This window comes from Dendrobates tinctorius, unplaced genomic scaffold (genome assembly GCF_039654945.1).
Source record: "Dendrobates tinctorius isolate UK_male_01 unplaced genomic scaffold, ASM3965494v1 ptg000011l, whole genome shotgun sequence".
In the NCBI taxonomy this organism is placed as follows: Eukaryota; Metazoa; Chordata; class Amphibia; order Anura; family Dendrobatidae; genus Dendrobates; species Dendrobates tinctorius.
Genome location: NW_027361679.1, coordinates 96,159,677 through 96,176,965, shown reverse-complemented (window position 1 = coordinate 96,176,965; position 17,289 = coordinate 96,159,677). Strand labels below are relative to the sequence as shown.

Here is a 17,289-nt window from a genome sequence, read left to right as displayed (position 1 = left end):
TATCGGCCAAGTCTGTCACCCCCAAAATGCAAATTAAGTTACTTAAGCAGTCATGTAGGGGACTTAGCCCTTATAAATATCATACCAGCAGTATCCATTTTCGTATTTTGGTTGCTAAGTAGACGACTTTTATTCCATATTCAAATGAGGAGCCTTGGGTGCACCCTTGGCCTCGGCCAAAGAACCGTTAGTTAAGGCCCTGTCACAAGGCCCTGTCACACTAAGCGAGATCGCTGCTGAGTCACTAGAACTGTGACGTTATAATGATCTTACCAGCGAGATCGCTGTGTGTGACAGTGACCAGCGACCAGCCCCCCTGCCGGGTATCGCTGATCGTGCACGAAATGTCTGGACATTTCTTTGGTCGCTCATGTCCCGCTGAGTCGTTTGTATCGTCACGTTTGACACCTAGCCTAACGACCTCGTTAGCGACTCAGAAGCAAGACAAGGCGGGGATTAGCCTACCCATTTCCACGCCTACCTCGGCTCCGATTGGTGGTCACTACAGCGTCCTGATTGGCGGGCTTCCTTTTAAAAGAAGCTAACAAAGTAGCGCTTCAGTTCTTTGTTCCTGACCCGGGTATGTCCAAGTTGAGATCCTGTTTTTGTCCAACGGCTGCAACTCCATTTTGGATCATCTGCTTTTCCATCTTCGTTGCTTCTCTAGCCAGTTAATGGTAGGTATTTTTTTGGGGTCTCAACAGCGATTCCACATATTTGTTGTTGCGGTAGCGTCCACCATTCAGAGCTGAGAGGGCGTGAGAAAGGGAGCGCAATCCACGCCTGTGTAAATACAGCGTCACACAGTACATCCCTCATCGAGGTGTGAATCGTCAATGGAACATGCAATGTGACAGGGTCCCAACGACCACCGACATCGTTACAAAGGTCGCTATTACACGCTAGATCGTTGCTCCGTCGTTGGGTAGATTGGACTGTCTGACATCTCAATAGCGACCACATAGCGATGCAGCAACGATCCGTGTCGTGTCGTATCGCTGTCGGGATCGTTATAGCGTCGCTAGGTGTGACGGGACCTTTACACTTCCTTCATTTGAATTCGGAGCTCTGTCCTGATTGACAGCACTCATTTTCCCACAGAATGCAGTGCCTGAACATAATTCATGGGACACTGGCGGATCCCATCTGCGCTTAGTGTTTTACAGTCACTTGCGCAGTGTGGGTGCCGGAGCGCGCTCATCCATGAGTCCTGTCTGCTGCCTCTGCTCGGCACACTGACACTGGAAATGTAGGAATCGGTAACGAGATAGGAGCCAGGGATGGGAACTCGCCTGTACTGACGCTGTGCGTGCCGCTGGACTCCTTTAGTGTCAGTGTGCCATGGATTGAGTTCAAGCACTGGTTGTGATGATAGTGCTCAGTGCATGGTTATGCTCCTTAATTTTTGAGACCTTGGCCATACCAAGGGTGCACCAAAGCCCCTCATTTGCAAGTAAAATAAGTAGTTTTCACAGCTACTAAAACACTAACCTGAATACGGCTGGTGTGATTTATATAGGGGCCAAGTCCTCTATATAACTGTTTAATATAGGTGACTATAGTTTAATATGTGTTTCGGATGTGACAGAGTCCCTTTGATATGAAGTTGATTCCACTCTGAAGATTTTCTACAAGATTTTGGAGTTCAGACACAAATATTGGGTGAGCAGGTTTGGCTCTGAACCTTCATTCTACTTCATCTTAACGTTTTTTGATGGGGTTGTGGTCAGGGCTCTGTGTAAACCAGTAATGTTCTTCCACACCAAACTCGCCCAACTGTGCCTTTATGGACCACACTTTGCACTGGGGCACAGTCATCCTGGAACAGAAAAGGGAATGCTCTCAAATGGTTCCTACAAAGATGGAAGTATACAAATCCCTTAAATGTCTTGGTGTGCTGACGTATTAAGATTTTCCTTCTTAAACTAAGGGACCAAGGCCTATCCCTGAAATACAGACCTCCATAGAATGATCCCTCCTCCATCAAACCTTCTAGTAGGCACAGTGCAGTAGGCATTCACCAAACCCAGACTTTTCCATCAGTGTCAGATAGAGAAACGTGTTCTGCGCAGCAATGGATAGTTCTTTCACTGCTCCAGAGTCTTGTGGTGGCTGCTGTACGGCAGCCGCTGCTTGGTGAGGCTTGCATACAACCATAGAAACACATGCCACGAATCTTCCAGCATACCTTTTGTGGGCTGATGTAAATGCCAGTGGAGGTTTAGAGGGCGCTGGTGACTTTTATGCACTCAGTGACCCCACTCTGTAACTTTTCATGGTCTGATACTTTTGTGACTGAGATGCTAAGGCTTCTAAACATCTCCACTTCCCATAGCTGACCATTAACGGACTTGTTACAATGGTGGCATCCTTTTACAGAATGACCCGTTATTTCACATGCTAAAAGGTATACTGGATTCCATACAACCTGTAGCAATGGACACGCGTGAAAATGCTGATTGCAATGTGTCCAAATACTTTTCTCTGGTGTATCTACCTGTGTTAAAATGTAAGCTTTCTCCTAGGCCTCACTCTGACTTTCTTGAAACACCATCCGAATATGGACTGTGATGCCTGGACTAGCCTGACTGGAGCTTGACAGTCCTACAGGCATGTGTGAAGCTGTTGAGTTCATTTCAGGAGACCCACATCCAATCCGTACATCGCGGTCTGTACGTAGACAGCGTTTCACGGTGCTCTTACTCGCTGCACATCGTGCTTTATTATGAGGATTTATGTTTTGCAGCATCATTTCCCTGCAGCACAAAGGGACTTATGTAAGCAGTTGCTTCTCGTCAGAGAAATGTGCTGTCTTCCAGGTGCAAAAATTAAAGATGTGTCTGACAGGATATCAGGACTCTTCAGACCTACAGATGACTACCCATTCCTGCTACTACATGTGGGGACAAATGACACCGCAAGAAACGACCTGGAAATCATCTGCAGAGACTTTGAAGACTTAGGCAAGAAAGTGAAAGAACTGGGAGCGCAGGTGGTCTTCTCTTCCATCCTCCCAGTGGATGGCCATGGAACAAGGAGGTGGAATAAGATTCTGCAGGTGAACAACTGGCTACGTCGATGGTGCCGTCAGCAACGATTTGGATTTCTGGATCACGGAGTGAACTACTTATACGATGGACTACTTGCTAGAGATGGGGTGCACCTTACGAAGACTGGAAAGCATGTATTTGGAAGTCGCCTTGCTACACTTGTAAGGAGAGCTTTAAACTAGAACAACATGGGAAGGGAAGCAAAAGACCAGAAAAAGCCATACACCTGACAAATGCTATTGAGAACTCTGCTATTAGAAGTGGAAAGGAAGAACAAAGACGAAAGAATCTAATAAAAATATTGGAGAAAGAGAAACCAATCACAAACTAAAATGTTTCTATACTAATGCACAAAGCATGGGCAACAAACAAGGAGAATTGGAACTACTAACACAGGAACAGAAATATGATGTAATTAGAATCACTGAAACTTGGTGGGACAATACACATGATTGGAATACAAGACTAGAAGGATACAACTTATTTGCAAGAAATAGACTTGATAAACGAGGAGGGGGTGTCGCATTGTATGTTCGAAACGCGTATATCTGCACAGAGATTGAAGCTTCAGAGACTGAGAGTTCTGTGGAAACTGTTTGGGTAAGAATACAAGGACAGAACAATGGAAAGGACACCATTGTAGGCATTTACTACAGGCCGCCTGTGCAAGCCGAAGATATAGATGAACTCTTTATGCATCAGATGGCCAAGTTCTCCAAAAAATATGACATAGTTGTCATGGGAGATTTCAACTATCCAGACATTTGTTGGGAATCTCTCTCAGGCAAAACTAACAGGTCAAGGAAATTCTTATCCTCTCTTGCTGACAACTTTATCTTCCAAAAGGTAAGGGAGAAAACAAGGGGAACTGCTACCTTGGATCTAATCCTTATAAACAGGGAGGAAATGGTTGAGGAGGTAAAAGTGGCTGGGACCCTAGGAGGTAGCGACCATGCTATTTTAGAATTTTGGATTACTAGAGGTGGAAGACCTGTGAAGACTCAGACGTCAAGGTTAGATTTCAGAAAGGCAGATTTTAAGGGATTCAGAAAGAGAATTGGAGGGATCCAATGGCTGGATATCCTTAAAGACAAAAATGTCCAGGAAGGATGGGAAATCTTGAAAAATGAAATTCTCAAAGCACAGTTGTTAACAATTCCGAAAAGAGGGAAGAATAGGAAGCATTTAAGGAAACCAGGATGGATGAACACAGAACTTAAGCACATGCTAAAAAGGAAGAAAAAAATGTTTATAAAATGGAAAGAGGGAGGCATATCTAAAGAAGAATATAATGCTGTCTGCAGAACCTGCAGGGCACAAATCAGATTAGCTAAAGCTGAAAATGAACTGAGGCTTGCAAGAGATGTCAAAAGCAATAATAAAGGATTTTGGGGATATATCAAAAGTAAAAGAAAAGTCAAAGATGCTATAGGATTTTTACAGGATGAAAATGATGAAATGGTAAGACAGGATGTTGAGAAGGCTGAACTTTTAAATTCCTATTTTGCATCTGTTTTCTCTCAGAAAGGAAATGCAACATCAACTGTTATTCACTGTCCTATTAAGGGAATAGAAGAATCCAGGATATCTATAAACAGAAAGATAGTGAGGAAACACTTAGCTAACCTAAATGAATTCAAGTCTCCAGGTCCAGATGAATTACACCCCAGAGTACTGAAGGAGATAGCAGAAGAAATTTTTGAACCCCTCTCCATAATCTTTGAAAATTCTTGGAGAACAGGAGAAGTGCCAGAAGACTGGAGAAGAGCAAATGTTGTTCCTATCTTCAAAAAGGGGAAGAAGGTGGACCCAGGCAACTATAGGCCGGTGAGTCTGACTTCTATACCAGGAAAGATCTTTGAACAAATTATTAAACAACATGTATGTCAATACCTGGATAAGAATGAAGTGATTAAACAGAGTCAGCATGGGTTTCTAACTAATAAGTCATGTCAGACTAACTTAATTTCCTTCTATGACGGTATCACTGATTGGGTAGATCAAGGAAATGCTGTAGATATAGTATATCTTGACTTCAGCAAAGCATTTGACAAAGTCTCTCATACAATCCTTATTGAAAAAATGACTAAGTATGGAATGGACAAGGCAACTGTTAGGTGGATTCATAACTGGCTTAGTGATCGGACCCAAAGAGTGGTCGTAAATGGCTGCACATCCAGTTGGAAGAATGTCTCAAGTGGGGTACCACAGGGCTCTGTCCTGGGCCCTGTATTGTTCAACATCTTTATCAACGATTTAGATGAAGGAATTGAGGGTAAACTGATTAAATTTGCTGATGACACAAAGCTAGGAGGGATAGCTAATACTAGAGAAGAGAGAGAGAGGATTCAAAAAGATTTAAATAAACTGGAGAAGTGGGCAGCAACTAACAGAATGGTTTTTAACAGGGAGAAATGCAAAGTACTACATCTGGGCAATAAAAATGAAAAAAGCATATATAGAATGGGAGGAATAGGGCTAAGTGACAGCACATGTGAAAAAGACTTGGGTATACTAATAGATCACAGACTGAATGAGTCAACAGTGTGATGCAGCAGCAAAAAAGGCAAATGCAATTCTAGGATGTATTAACAGAAGCATACAGTCTAGATCACGTGAAGTCATTATTTCCCTCTACTCCTCTTTGGTCAGACCTCATCTAGAATATTGTGTCCAGTTTTGGGCACCACATTTTAAAAAAGACATCAACAAACTGGAGCAAGTTCAGAAAAGAGCGACCAGAATGGTGACCGGTCTGCAAACCCTGTCTTATGAGGAAAGGTTGCAGGATTTGGGAATGTTTAGTTTGCAAAAGAGAAGACTGAGAGGAGACTTAATAGCTGTCTACAAATATCTAAAGGGCTGTCACATTGTAGAAGGATCAACTTTATTCTCATTTGCACAAGGAAAGACTAGAAGCAATGGGATGAAACTGAATGGGAGGAGACACAGATTAGATATTAGAAAAAACTTTTTGACAGAGTGATCAATGAGTGGAACAGGCTGCCACGAGAAGTGGTGAGTTCTCCTTCAATGGAAGTCTTCAAATAGAGGCTGGACAGACATCTGACTGGGATGATTTAGCGAATCCTGCTTTGAGCAGGGGGTTGGACCAGATGGCCCAGGAGGTCCCTTCCAACTCTACGATTCTATGATTCTATTCTATGATTCTATAAAGCAGGAATTTCCACAGGTCAAGAAGTGTGCTGGATAAATGTCACTTGTGCCGCAGTCCTGTGCTGAGGGATGGGATCACTAGTGGGAGCTGCCCTCGTGAACACTAGGAGCACAGACCTGCAGTGGAGCAGCTTGTGTCTCGCCTCTGTGAGAAGCCGGACATGCTGCACGTTGTGTCACCTCTGTAATGTTCCATAGAGCTGAAAGCTCAGGGTTTTACAGTCGCTCACATTAGCCAATGTTTTTGTTGGTGTTGGCTGCCAGTGGGCGTTATACGAACGCTCTGTGGAAACAGGAAGTCTTTATAGGAACCATGTCAGATTGCTTGTGTCTACTGCATTGTTTTTCCAGACTTCTAGAACATGGTGTATTCTCTCCTGTCTGTAACCCAGATGTGTGGCAGGTGACCAGAATATCTGCAAACACGAGTGACCCATTCCTTCGCTTATAATCCTATGTTGCAGGCTTGTGAAAATGAAAGCCTTTGTAGCATCCAATCACTGCGCTGCTTTCATTTCACCAGAGCTGTGTAAAGTAAAGATGAGCTCTGATTGGCTGCTACAGGCAGCAGACATTTTGTGGCCCTATGAGACACATAAATGAGGCCCTATGTAAGGACAGTAGCTCCCCCTCCGTATATTAAAGAAGGAACCATTAAAAGTAGATCTGTTCACAAGTCACTTTGTTGAACCTTTTCCATAGTGGTATTGCAATAATTCACCTATTAACCCCTGCATGACAGCCAATACGTCTTTTCTGACCTGAGATATAAGGGAATATCATCCCCATACAGGTGACAATCCAGCAGCTGTTGGCTGTCCACTATATCTGACAACTTGCTGTATCACAAACGATCGGTGTTGGCACCATCCATATCTGTTTAACCCCTTAGTTGCTGCTGTCAAGTGACTACATGAAATAAATGGTTAATAGACTGTGGGGGCTTGCACTTTAATCTAATTGACACACCGAGATCATGATTGTGTGGTCCTGATGTTTGCCATAGCAGTTCATGGCCAAATAGCGGCCTTAGGGCCCCGTCACACATAGCAACTCACCAGCAATCCCAACAACGATATGAACTTGTCAGGATCGCTGGTGTGTCGCTACATGATCACTGGTGAGCTGCCAAACAGGCAGCTACACCAGCGACGACGAGCGGGCGCGTTTCTGTGTACCTAAGTTGCCAGCGCGCTGGTGCAGAGAGCTGGTAACCAAGGTAAACAGCTTGTTTCTAAGCGCCGCATGGCGCTTAGAAACCCACTGTTTACCTTGGTTACCAGCTCCTGCTCGCTGGTCGTTGCTCTCCCGCCTGCCACACGCAGCAATGCGTGCTTGCTAGCGGGAGACCAACGATCAAAAAAAAGTCCAGGGCTTTCGAGCACGATCAGCGATACCCGGCGGGGGGGCCGGTCGCTGATAGGTGTCACACGCAGCGATCTCGCTGGTGAGATCGCTGTGTGTGACGGGGGCTTTAGAGTCTCCCAGCTACAGAGGTGAGTTCAGAAGTTAGTGACATTTAGGTGGTAAACACTTTTTCATTCCAGCTATAACACTTTGCATTAATTCCTGAAAATCACCTGAAGGGTTAATAAACTGACAGCAGTTTTCAATATATCAGGGGGTGCAGTTTTTAAAATGGTATCATGTTTGGGGTTTTCCAATATATAGCACCCCTAAAGGCACTTCAAACCTGGATGGATAGGTCCCTCAGAAAAATACATTTTGTAAATTTCCTTGAAAAAATGAAAAATTATTGCTACATTTTTAAACCTCCTAAAAGGCTAACAAAATAAATTAGCATTTTAAAAACGGTGCTGATGTAAAGCAGACATGTGGGAAATGTTATTTATTAATGTTTTTCTGTGGTATGACTATCTGGATTAAAGGGATAATCATTCAAAGTTTGTGAATTGCAATTTTTATTTTATTTTTTTTACACTTGTCAAGTTTCTGATTTTTTTTCTAAATAAACACAAAATATATCAATCTAAATTTACTACTATCATAAATTACAATGTACCACGAAAAAACAGTCTCAAAATGACTGGGATTTGTTGAAGCATTCCAGAGTTATCACCACATAAAGTGACATTGGTCAGAATTTAAAAAATTGGCCTGTCACGAAGGGGTTAATATCACTAGTTCATTAGTTGTGACCGGCAGTTGTAATATACTGTACTAGCTATGAACCCATTTTACGCCCGGGTGGCGAGCATTTTAATTGGCATATGGTCTCCCATCCTGGTATGTGCTGCCACCCTCCTATCCTGGTACGCATGGCACCCCTCATTCCTATCCTGGTATGCATGGTACTCTCACCCCCCCACCCAAATCCTGGTATGCATGGCACCCCATTCTTCATCCTGGTATGCATGGTCCCCTCAATCCTGGTATGCATGGTACTCCCTCATCCCTATCCTGGTATGCATGGTCCCCTCACCCCCAATCCTGGTATGCATGGCCCCCTCACCCCCAATCCTGGTATGTATGGCCCCCTCACTCCTATTAAAACTACACACATACAAAAAAAAAAATTTATACTCACCCTTCTTTCCTGTGCTCCAGCGCTGTCACCACGTTCTGCTGGAGGCCGGGGGAGGAGTCTGGCGCCGGAGTACGCGTGTGCCCATAGCGCTGTCCAGCGCCATATTGCTGAAGACACACTGCAAATGTGTCTTCAGTAAAATGGCGCCGGATCGCGCTATGCGCATGCGCGATTCCGGCCGCACTCCCGCCCTGGTCTCCGGTCGAAGAGAAGCGCCGCGGCCACGCTCCTCCCGGTCAGGTAAGTATGGCGTCGGAGATGGCGGTATGCAGTGTGTACGGTACCGCCATCTCCGGCGCCATTCACACTGCTCACCGCTGGCTGCCTCATTCTGTCTGGAGCCAGACTGCGCAGGCGCATCGCGCTTGCGCAGTCTATAAAGGCTTCGGACAGAGTGACGCTTACAGCGTTATATTATAGGTGTTCGCACTCTGCTTTTGTGTTGCGTTATTCCGCCAGTAAAAATGCTGCTTTCAGAATACTCGTTTTATTCTTTTTTCAACCCAGTTTTTTGGGTGTGGATTACATATATGCTTTGTCTTCAGTAAATCTCTATATATAAAAACGAATGTATGTATCACCAATCAATCATAAAGCATCTTTCATTTCACCAGAGCTGTTCAAATGAAGCTCAGCTCTGATTGGTTGCTATGATGAACAGTTTTCCTTGCAAACAATCACTATTCATCTCTCATTTCACCTGAGCTGGTTAAAAGTAGCTGAGCTGTGACTGGTTGCCATGACCAACAGTTTTCTCACTGCATGACAACACCTCAGCAGACACTGACATGGTGGGAGAAATCTAGCATCCCTAGTAACATAAGCTCACAGCCATTGTCTGCCCCCCAGAAAGGAGCACAGAGCACATGACAGAAATGAATCCGCCCCCCCCCTCCTGTGGTTCAATGGTATGCAAGTTAGGGGCAAATCCACTCAGCGTTTTGGTACTGACCCCAGGCCTTTAACGGGATCCCTGGTATGGAAGTTAGGACCGTTCCACTCAGCGCTCTGGTTCTGACCTCAAGCTTACGGCATGATGTGGGATATTAGGGGGAGTAGTCCAGTATCTCTGGCTGACAGGTTGATGCGGGATATTAGGGGTAGTAGTCTGGTGACTCTGGCTGATGGGATGATGTGCAATATAAGGGGTAGTAGTCCGGTGGCTTTAACGGGATCATGTGGGATATTAGTAGTCCGGTGGCTCTGGCTGATGGGACGATGTGGGATATTAGGGGTAGTAGTCCTGTAGCTCTGGCTGACGGGATGATGTGGGATATTATAGTGAATGTGGCTATGCGGAGTGGGCGGGGCTATTTGTCTCAAATGAAAAAAACACAAAGAATTGTCCTAAAGCCAAATTGGATATAATTTCACATCAAACATAAAAAAGAGGGTGGACAAAAGTATTGGCACTGTTCGAAAAATCATGTGATGCTTCTCTAATTTGTGTAATTAACAGCACCTGTAACTTACCTGTGGCACCTAACAGGTGTTGGCAATAACTAAATCACACTTGCAGCCAGTTGACATGGATTAAAGTTGACTCAACCTCTGTCCTGTGTCCTTGTGTGTACCACATTGAGCATGGAGAAAAGGAAGAAGACCAAAGAACTGTCTGAGGACTTGAGAAACCAAATTGTGAGGAAGCATGAGCAATCTCAAGGCTACAAGTCCATCTCCAAAGACCTGAATGTTCCTGTGTCTACCGTGCGCAGTGTCATCAAGAAGTTTAAAGCCCATGGCACTGTGGCTAACCTCCCTAGATGTGGATGGAAAAGAAAAATTGACAAGAGATTTCAACGCAAGATTGTGCGGATGTTGGAGAAAGAACCTCGACTAACATCCAAACAAGTTCAAGGTGCCCTGCAGTCCGAGGGTACAACAGTGTCAACCCGTACTATCCGTCGGCGTCTGACTGAAAAGGGACTGTATGGTAGGAGACCCAGGAAGACCCCACTTCTTACCCCGAGACATAAAAAAGCCAGGCTGGAGTTTGCCAAAAATTACCTGAAAATGCCTAAAACGTTTTAGAAGAATGTTCTCTCGTCAGATGAGACAAAAGTAGAGCTTTTTGGGCAAAGGCATCAACATAGAGTTTACAGGAGAAAAAAAAGAGGCATTCAAAGAACACGGTCCCTACAGTCAAACATGGTGGAGGTTCCCTGATGTTTTGGGGTTGCTTTGCTGCCTCTGGCACTGGACTGCTTGACCGTGTGCATGGCATTATGAAGTCAGAAGACTACCAACAAATGTTGCAGCATAATGTAGGGCCCAGTGTGAGAAAGCTGGGTCTCCCTCAGAGGTCATGGGTCTTCCAGCAGGACAATGACCCAAAACACACTTCAAAAAGCACTAGAAAATGGTTTGAGAGAAAGCACTGGAGACTTCTAAGGTGGCCAGCAATGAGTCCAGACCTGAATCCCATAGAACCCCTGTGGAGAGATCTAAAAATGGCAGTTTGGAGAAGGCACCCTTCAAATATCAGGGACCTGGAGCAGTTTGCCAAAGAAGAATGGTCTAAAATTCCAGCAGAGCATTGTAAGAAACTCATTGATGGTTACTGGAAGCGGTTGGTCGCAGTTATTTTGGCTAAAGGTTGTGCAACCAAGTATTAGGCTGAGGGTGGAAATACTTTTGTCTGGCCCATTTTTGGAGTTTTGTGTGAAATGATCAATGTTTTGCTTTTTGCTTCATTCTCTTTTGTGTTTTTTCATTTAAGACAAATTAAATGAAGATAATAATACCAAAGAATTTGTGTTTGCAATCATTTTCAGGAAGAAACTGAGTATTATCTGACAAAATTGCAGGGGTGTCAATGCTTTTAGCCACAACTGTATATATAATATTCATTCTCATTAGAATTTGTTATAACTAACAGTAGTTACTATGCCCGGGCAGCGCTGGGCTCTTCAGCTAGTGTTTAATAAAGTACGTTTTTTTGCAGTTTTTTTGTATACTTACACATAGCTTTCTGTATATGAAAAAATGCTGAAATAATGGACGTATTGCAGATTTAAAAAACGCCGCAGTTCTCAGATTGTCAGGAATAAAGAAACGTGTGCATGAGATTTCTGAAATATCATAGCTTTTGCTGGTAATGGTAAAGTGTCTTTTTAATTTGCATAAAACATACTGCATGTGAACAATATCCTAAAAATGACCTGCGTTACGATTGGCCATAACATAGCCTCTGCATTTTGTTGTACCTCTGTTATTAATCCTGGAAATTGCTGGATGAATTGTCAAATGTCTATTACACGGCTGATTCTGTCTGCGGTGGCACACTACTTGCCGGTAATGCCTATGTCCATCATTTGCCATACTCTGAGCAGAGATGCGAGAATTGATTTGCAGTACTCCGGTCCATCTTACAGGTCAGTAATCTGACTTAGAAAAACTTGGCACTTAAATGTTTAAGAGAAATTTATTATTGTCCGCGATCAGTACATCGGTCACCTCCTGTCCTTCAGTGTACCGACTGCTTATGTATTGCAATGGTATGGACAGAGGCTTTAAGCATGCAATGATTGTGGCACAAAAGAATTGGTAAAGACAGCAGGAGAGTTTTTTTGTCTTCAAGGTAAATGGTTGTGGCGCAAAAGAAATGGTGAGGACAGCAAGGGGTGTTTAGACCACGGTCCTGAACTAGAAGGAGCCAGTGCTAAATCTATAAGGAAAGAGAAGTACGGCTGATTAGGGCGCTCAGACCAAGACAGACACTTGTTTTGGATGGAAAAGAAACTTCTTTACTTCGTCATTATGTCCTCATAAAGCTTTTTGGCAGTGAATCCACCTTCAGATGAAGGCGTGGAGAGAGGCGGGAAGGATGCGCGGGACGTCGGAAGGTGAGAATAACAATATTTTTTATTTTAAATTCTATTTTTTACAGGGATATGGTACCCACAGCCCGGAGGACAGTCTCCTCTCCTCCGGACCGTGGGTACCATCCGCAAATGTTCTGCTTACTTTTCGCATGGTGTGCACAGCCACATGCGGGAAGTAAGCGGAACAATGCATTCCTATGGGTGCGGGATCGCCGCGATTCCGCGAAATTAATGAGCAGGCTGCGTTTTTTACCGCAAAGCAATTCCGCCGCGGTAAAAACCGCAGCATTAGCAAAGCATTGCGGAATCCCATAGGAATGCATGGGATGCATATTTTTCGCGGTTTAAACCGCCGCAGAAACGCGAAAAAAAACCCCATGTGTGAACTCAGCCTTAAGTTGAGTGCCAAGTTTTTCTACGTCATTTTTCTGGTTGGGGACTATACTTGTGCACCCTCACAGTAGTGCAACGTTTTATTCTAACAGGTCAGTAATCTGTGACCACTGGATTGGACTCTTGTGAGTCTCCTTACCTCCCAGCATTCCCAACTCTTTTGGTTAGCGCGACATCGTGATCACGGTGTGACACACCTGTCATCGCGTCAGCCTGACTAATTGGAAGAGAAGGGAATGCCAGGAGGTCACACATTACTGATCTGGCCGAAGGACGGCATCCTGTGAATTGGTACTCCCATCTCTAACTAGGAGTAATAACAGTACAATGCCAAGATCTAAGAAATGATGCTGCAAATTGTTATATAACGGGAAATTCAATTATCCTCTGGACAGACATGTCAAGACAGCTCTCAGGTTCTCCTACAGTTATGTCTGTCGGACATGGTCAGGTCCATATACGGACTTTTTTTTTTTTTTTTTTGTTCTAGAATATACTAATGCTGCGATGCTCACAGGAGAAGGCCTTCCTCACACTGAACATACAGTTGGCATTATGGTATAGTGTTAAAGCTTTGCTTGGATCCACCATTTATTAATACTCCGTAACATGTTTGTTCTGTCCTCAGTTGTCGAAGCAGCAACAGAAAGAGTTTGGTGGTGGGATCGCCTTCGCCCACACTGTCCCGTCCCTTATCGCCACTCTCCATTCCTACAGGTTAGTTCTGGCTTCTATACATCATTTTCATAAGATCTACTACACAACTACCAGGAAAGTTAAATACGTCAATTATATCATTTCTACAGTATGACAATTATATTGTGCTGCTTGCTTAAGTAAAATTGCAAGAAGATAATTTATTTAACTCCAAATTATTTTATGTATAATGACTTGAATCATTTACATTGGTCAAGAAAACCCCTGTGCCTTTCCCGCTGCATCTCTACTTGAACTGTCCTCTTTTCATAATGTAATTAACTAAAATATCCCTGTGCTCTACCCGAAGAGCTGTTGGCCTCTCTGTTATGGGGTTGCTTTGTATGACAGACCACTTTGAATTAGAGCAATAGTATAATTCTAATGTTTGGATACCAGACATTTAGGAGGGATCTGCATGGGATTATAAGCATCCAAAGGGTTAAACTATAAGGTTATGATTATTTAATGGCCTACGGCTCTGTCTCGATCTGTGGCTTCTTGATGGATGAATGCTCTATAGGAAGATTGATCTTGTGAAGCCTGGTTAGGTCCACCAGGGTCTTCTCTGCCGTTATCGTTTGGTAATTTCTGGTGGGCTTTTTCCTGCCAAATTTGCTACATTTTTCCTACCTAAAGTGAAAGCAGAATGGTTGCTGGATTGCCACTGGCATTGATTGAGTCATTACATTGACCTATGCCAATGTTGTTGCTGGACGGTAATCTAGCGTTCTGCCCAGTGATATTTCTTCATAATCCTGAAAGTCCTCAAGTGACCTTCGGATGATATATACAGGGTATGGATACACCGAAATAAAATGGGAATGGTTGGTGATATCAACTTCCTGTTTGTGGCACATTAGTTTGGGTGGGGAAGAAATGTTAGCACAGGCTTCCAGTATCTGTTTCATATGCTGCACATCTCGTATCTTCACAGCATAGACAATTGCCTTCAGATGACACCAAAGATAAAAGTCTAAGGGGGTCAGATTGGGAGACCTTGGTGTCCATTCAACTGGCCCACGAAGACCAGTCCACTTTCCAGGAAACTGTTCATGTAGGAATGCTGGGACCTGACACCCATAATTGATGGTATGGTGTGGTATATGGGGTACAAAGATAGTGGGGCCATTCTTCATCAATGGAAACCTCAATGCCACTGGATATCTGAAATTGCTACATGTGTTGCCCTCTTTATGCACTGAAAATGATACGTTCCCTGAGTTTTTCCAGTAAGATGGTGCACCACCACATTATGGGTGTCAGGTCCGAGCATTCCTACAAGGAATCTGCCCCCTTTAGACTAGCCTTTCTTCTGCGGTGTTGCTATCAGTGTGTCGAGTGGGAGAAGAGGGTTGCATTGACAATCCAACACAATGGGCAGCACTTTGAACACATTTTATAAGTGGTCAAAAACTTTTAAATAACTCAATGAAAGAATAAAATTACTAAAACCAAATGCACCATTGTTTTTCTTGTGAAATTCTCAATAAGTTTCATGTGTCATTGGGAAAAAAGTTAGATCCAAAGTGGCTGACTTCACAATGGCTGCCATGGTCACCATCCATCTTGAAAAGTTTCCCCCCTCCCATATACTAATGTGCCACAAACAGGAAGTTGATATCACCAACCATTCCATTTTATTTAGGTGTATCCATATAAATGGCCCACTCGTATACATTTATTCTGGAGAAGAAGGCTCTGGGTTCCCCTGCTGAAGGTGTCCTGCTCCCCACCCTCTCGCTCGCTTTCTTTTATGTTGTCACCGCATCCTTGCTAAAAGGAAAGAGTAAGCTGCTCATGGTAAGCCAGTGGGCAGTTACTTATGTATTGATGTTCAGGTCACACCTTATGGTTGTTCAACAAAACTGCGACACTCCTGATTATAGGTGTTCAAGTAGGGTTCAAAACCGTGAGTATATATAGCAGAAACTTGGCACTCAAATGGATATGAACTTAAGCAATTTTGATAGCAGTCCAATGTTAGTGCAAAATTTGCAGACGTTTCAGTCCTAAAGACCTTCCTCAGTGTACTAAAAAGATAAAATAATTACAGTGCCTACAAGTAGTATTCAACCCCCTGCAGATTTAGCAGGTTTACACATTCGGAATTAACTTGGCATTGTGACATTTGGACTGTAGATCAGCCTGGAAGTGTGAAATGCACTGCAGCAAAAAAGAATGTTATTTCTTTGTTTAATTTTTTTTTAAATTGTGAAAAGTTTATTCAGAGGGTCATTTATTATTCAACCCCTCAAACCACCAGAATTCTGTTTGGTTCCTCTAAAGTATTAAGAAGTATTTCAGGCACAAAGAACTATGAGCTTCACATGTTTGGATTAATTATCTCTTTTTCCAGCCTTTTCTGACTATTTAAGACCCTCCCCAAACTTGTGAACAGCACTCATACATGGTCAACATGGGAAAGACAAAGGAGCATTCCAAGGCCATCAGAGACAAGATCGTGGAGGGTCACAAGGCTGGCAAGGGGTACAAAACCCTTTCCAAGGAGTTGGGCCTACCTGTCTCCACTGTTGGGAGCATCATCCGGAAGTGGAAGGCTTATGGAACTACTGTTAGCCTTCCACGGCCTGGACAGCCTTTGAAAGTTTCCTCCCGTGCCGAGGCCAGGCTTGTCCAAAGAGTCAAGGCTAACCCAAGGACAACAAGGAAGGAGCTCCGGGAAGATCTCATGGCAGTGGGGACATTGGTTTCAGTCAATACTATAAGTAACGTACTCCACCGCAATGGTCTCCGTTCCAGAGGAGCCCGTAAGGTACCTTTACTTTCAAAGCGTCATGTCAAGGCTCGACTACAGTTTGCTCATGATCACTTGGAGGACTTTGAGACAGACTGGTTCAAGGTTCTCTGGTCTGATGAGACCAAGATCGAGATCTTTGGTGCCAACCACACACGTGACGTTTGGAGACTGAATGGCACTGCATACGACCCCAAGAAAACCATCCCTACAGTCAAGCATGGTGGTGGCAGCATCATGCTGTGGGGCTGTTTCTCAGCCAAGGGGCCTGGCCATCTGGTCCGCATCCATGGGAAGATGGATAGCACGGCCTACCTGGAGATTTTGGCCAAGAACCTCCGCTCCTCCATCAAGGATCTTAAGATGGGTCGTCATTTCATCTTCCAACAAGACAATGACCCAAAGCACACAGCCAAGAAAACCAAGGCCTGGTTCAAGAGGCAAAAAATCAAGGTGTTGGAGTGGCCTAGTCAGTCTCCTGACCTTAACCCAATTGAAAACTTGTGGAAGGAGCTCAAGATTAAAGTCCACATGAGACACCCAAAGAACCTAGATAACTTGGAGAAGATCTGCATGGAGGAGTGGGCCAAGATAACTCCAGAGACCTGTGCCGGCCTGATCAGGTCTTATAAAAGACGATTATTAGCTGTAATTGCAAACAAGGGTTATTCCACAAAATATTAAACCTAGGGGTTGAATAATAATTGACCCACACTTGTATGTTTAAAATTTCTTAAAATTTAACTGAGCAACATAACTTTTTGGTTTGTAAGATTTATGCATCTGTTAATAAATCCTGCTCTTGTGTGAAGTTTGAAGGCTCTAACTTATTTGCATCTTATC

The 17,289-nt window shown here is 43.8% G+C and overlaps 1 protein-coding gene across 9 annotated transcripts in view; it reads left to right on the top strand.

Moving 5' to 3' along the window:
* MAST3 (microtubule associated serine/threonine kinase 3) overlaps positions 1-17,289 on the top strand; it is a 228,411-nt gene that overhangs the window by 119,233 nt on the left and 91,889 nt on the right. For all 9 annotated transcript variants that reach the window (XM_073545045.1, XM_073545020.1, XM_073545037.1 and 6 more), the window contains one exon: positions 13,621-13,709. In XM_073545045.1, coding sequence (XP_073401146.1) covers positions 13,621-13,709 — 89 coding nt within the window. The remainder of the gene's footprint in view (positions 1-13,620; positions 13,710-17,289) is intronic.